At 35.7% G+C, this 4,121-nt stretch overlaps 1 protein-coding gene across 1 annotated transcript; it reads left to right on the top strand.

Moving 5' to 3' along the window:
* The first annotated feature begins 1,710 nt into the window (after window positions 1–1,710).
* LOC113768901 (protein odr-4 homolog) lies at window positions 1,711–3,911 on the top strand. Its single transcript, XM_027313406.1, has 4 exons — window positions 1,711–2,108; window positions 2,751–2,846; window positions 3,606–3,694; window positions 3,779–3,911. Exons 1-4 carry the CDS (start codon window positions 1,809–1,811, stop codon window positions 3,909–3,911), a joined length of 618 nt encoding a protein of 205 aa, XP_027169207.1. The 5' UTR covers window positions 1,711–1,808.
* Window positions 3,912–4,121: the final 210 nt, after the last annotated feature.

Genomic DNA, 4,121 nt, shown 5'->3' with positions numbered 1-4,121 from the left:
TCTTGTTGCAAAGTGTTATGGTTAGCGACAACTTGTAGATAGCAGGAGGCACATTGTGAATTTTGATGCTGCATTGCTTGGAGGCAGGCTGAAGCGTCTTCCATTATGTGTTGGCAAGTGCAGAAACCTTCCAACAAGAAGAAGTTCATTGCAGTTCTCTTGTGTGCGTATTGCAATCGCCAAATTTACTAATCAACAATTTTAACTTTGTTTTTAAGCTCCAATGACAATGGTGACAATTATCAAAAAAAGATTCAAGATCCAAACAAATTTCAAGTCTAACGATCAAATTTGAAATAAATTCAGATCTAACAATAAAATAAGAAAAATATTTGTAGGATAAAAAATTTCTCACTAAAAACTCTTGAGAAAAACATAAAACTCTCAATAAAAAAAAAAAAATTTAGGAGAGACTTTATTAGAAAAATAAAGCAAAACAAAATTTATGAGAGGAAGACTTTAATGTGATCTTCCTTCCTTCCTAAATGAAAGGTCTTTAAAAAGAGGAGAAGAAATGGAGAAAAGAAACCTCTCTTAGGGTCTGTTTGTTTTAATGTAGAATATTTTCCCTAAGAAAACATTTTCAATGAAAATTCTTTCCTGGAAAATATCTAATTTTCCCTTCATTTTCCGGTGTTTGGTGCAATTTTAAGAAAATGTTCTGAAAAAATTAAAATCCTCCAACGATAATATCGTTCCCGGATTTCTCTTTTGCTAATTGCTACTACTAATTATCATTATCTCTACCCACCTCATTAGCCACAACAAACAATCCCCAATCCAAATCCTTTCAAGTCTCAAAAAATAAATCAAAGACCAGAACCAGGAATTCACAATCTCCCCAAGCCAGTTGAGTGCCATTGTAATAAAAAGTTTAAATTATATGCCTACAGCTGATTGAACCATTATAAGAAATTAGCAATTGAAATTTGATGTTTATTGTACTAACTCTTCTTCTAAAAATGTTCCTCCTGCCTCCATTGGCTTCACATTTTTTCCTTTCTTCAAAACTTCTCAATGCAAGCCCAATTTAGATCTAGAGTTGTATAATCCATAAATGTGTTTGTATGGCGCAAGAGAACGGGAACAGTAGAGAGGAATATGAGAAAGAGGAGAGCTCGAAGAGGCGCAAAGTTGTGGGATTTGCAGAAGTAAGTGCAGGAACATAGCTCTTGATTTGATCTCTGTGGTATAGTGCTTGATGGCTTTGTACAATAGCCAAGTGCTGAGGAAACTGATAAGTCGCGATAGTTGTCGGAAATTAACTTCCGTATCTTAATTCCGGAAGTCATTTTACACCAAGTTATGTAAAAGATTTTTTACCAGAAAAAATTTTCCTGACCTCTTTTGCAGCCAAACACCAGAAATTGAAGAAAATATTTTCTGGAAAAGATTTTCAGTCAAAACAAACAGACCCTTAAATTGGGATTTGTAATTTTTTTTCTTAATTTCTTGTATATTCAACGCGGGTAAAATAAATGAAATGGGTTAAGGCATTATCTTGATAGCTTTAAATTTTTAAAAAATTTAATTATGAAAAGTGATTATAGAAAAAAATTAAAATCAATGAAAGCCACTCTTAAATTGATTATGAATTTTAACTTTTTAAATTTTTGAAAGAGAAATCTATAATAAGTTAAAATAATCGAGACAACAAGTCATAAAGAAGACACGACGCGAAACGAAACCATTCCACCAGAGATCCGACCCAAAAAAATATCCGCTCCATTGGATCCGACTCCTTAAACCTTCTCTGAATTGTCACACTCCTTAGAGGCTTAGACAGAGCAAAGGCGAGGAAGAAGAAGATGGTGAAAGCTGTCGTCGGAGAAGAATCACGGCTAAAGTTAATCGAAGATCGGCTCAGCCAAGCCGCTGTTCCCTCTCAGGTAGGTCTTGTAATCGGGAAATTGAGCAAGAGCTTAGACAAAGGCTTCGTTTTCGATTTAATTCCGACTCCCCTGAACGACGCTGGTGAACCAGCTTCTTCACTAATTGAGAGCGGTAAAGATGATGGAAATAAGAAGAAAGGTTCCAAAAGCAAGCCTCAATCCGACTCCTCGGCTTTGGTTATCGACAGAGATTGGGTTTCCGAACACGCTCGTCAGGTTAACACATTTCCACAAGTTATACTTTTTTTTTTAATAATTTGCTGTAATTTGAATTATCAAATTATGTGTTTGAATTTAGAATATGACTACGAGAATTGCATATTTTTGTGCTAAGAGAAGATGAAAGTATGTGAGTATTTTACATGTTGCACTGGATGATGTATAATGTATGTGTATGTATTACTGCAAAAACGTGACGTAAATAAAGATTATTTTGATCATTATGAAATGAATAGCAGTCCATAGAAATTAATTTTAAATTTTGATTGTATCTTATTTTAAATGGTTCTAATTTCATGGAAATTATTATCTGGACTTTTATGTTCCCTGTGGGGATTAGATGTATTCCAGTATTCATCCTATTTCAACTTTGAGCCTATTGATTGAGTTTTACGAGTTGTATTAATAACCTGCTCGAGGTTCTTATCTATCTCCAGAGAGTTAAAGATACGTTTAGGCTGGATATCATCAAAGTTGGGCTCTTTGACCTTGCGTTCATGTCCAGTTTTGATTTTCTTAAGTTTGGACTTTGGGTGCCTGCTTGACTTTCAGCCTAGGACTCTGTGAAAATCTATTCTTGGCAAGTTAGATATATGGTTCAAAGAATTGCTCAAGTACTAATGAAGGTTTCGTTTTCAGGTCTCGAGAATGCTGCTTGGTGGGATGAAGGTTATTGGTGTCTATATATGGGTCAATGAAAGCTCCTTCAAGAATTCAACAATTACACTTTGTCAGGTCTTGTTCATTCCGCAACTGGAGTTTTGCATGTTTAAATACAAACTTGAATTTGTGATTGAGAGAGAGATGACTGTTTAATTTTATGGATGTGAAAGAATAGGTGGATTTGACTATTATGATGGTATTCTCAATCCTGGTCTGGATATAGACCAGAGTCAAGACAGCCAGATTTGAGTATTACACTGCCATCTCTCTCTCTCTCTCTCTCACACGCGTGCGCGCGAACACGTGTTCACACAAGTACACACATTTTGTTGAGTGAAATACAACCTATGACATCATATGGGTCAATGAAAGCTCCTTCAAGAATTCAACAATTACACTTTGTCAGGTCTTGTTCATTCCGCAACTGGAGTTTTGCATGTTTAAATACAAACTTGAATTTGTGATTGAGAGAGAGATGACTGTTTAATTTTATGGATGTGAAAGAATAGGTGGATTTGACTATTATGATGGTATTCTCAATCCTGGTCTGGATATAGACCAGAGTCAAGACAGCCAGATTTGAGTATTACACTGCCATCTCTCTCTCTCTCTCTCTCACACGCGTGCGCGCGAACACGTGTTCACACAAGTACACACATTTTGTTGAGTGAAATACAACCTATGACATCATTGGTAGCAATATCTGGAACAATTTCTAAGTCACATTGGGCATGTTTCATGCTCTTGAATGTGTTTGGCCACTTAACGACCTTAGTGTTTCTGAATATTTGACCTGGTCCATATGCTACTGCTAATATTATGCTCTTTCAGACTGTAAAAGGAGTCTCTGATGCAGTGCCCTTTATGGACACTGATATGGATGAGAGACTGCTCATCCACATTAGTTACAGTCCCAGAAGGTAACTTCAGGAAAAAATTTGCCCCCTCATACAAGTTTAATGTCTTTCAGTTCATTGATACCCTGCCTGAAAATTTTGTATCAGATGGACCTGTCGAAATTGTTCGCTGGCTTCTAACATTACATCAAGTAGTTTACGGCCTTGTGATTTCAAAATGGGAAAAGTTTTGTCTTCCTTGAAAGAATTTAGGTGCACATATAACTTTGATATGAGGTAATTGTAATCTGATTTTAGTTTTTCATATTCTAAGCCTAATGTGATTGGTGAAAGTATCTAGCATTCCATTCCTACCCACAAAAAACATTTCTAGGAGACAGAGCACTATTCCCATTTTTCTCTCTCTCTTTTTTTTTTGGGCTCCTTGACATTTTCCAATCACACTTAGTGAAGTATTGTTGTGGCTACTTGGGTATGTTTTTAAGTGGTT

The sequence above is a fragment of the Coffea eugenioides genome, chromosome 4 (assembly GCF_003713205.1).
Source record: "Coffea eugenioides isolate CCC68of chromosome 4, Ceug_1.0, whole genome shotgun sequence".
Classification (NCBI taxonomy): domain Eukaryota; kingdom Viridiplantae; phylum Streptophyta; class Magnoliopsida; order Gentianales; family Rubiaceae; genus Coffea; species Coffea eugenioides.
The sequence above is the reverse complement of the archived record's forward strand: the minus strand, read 5'-3'. Positions and strand labels throughout refer to the sequence as shown.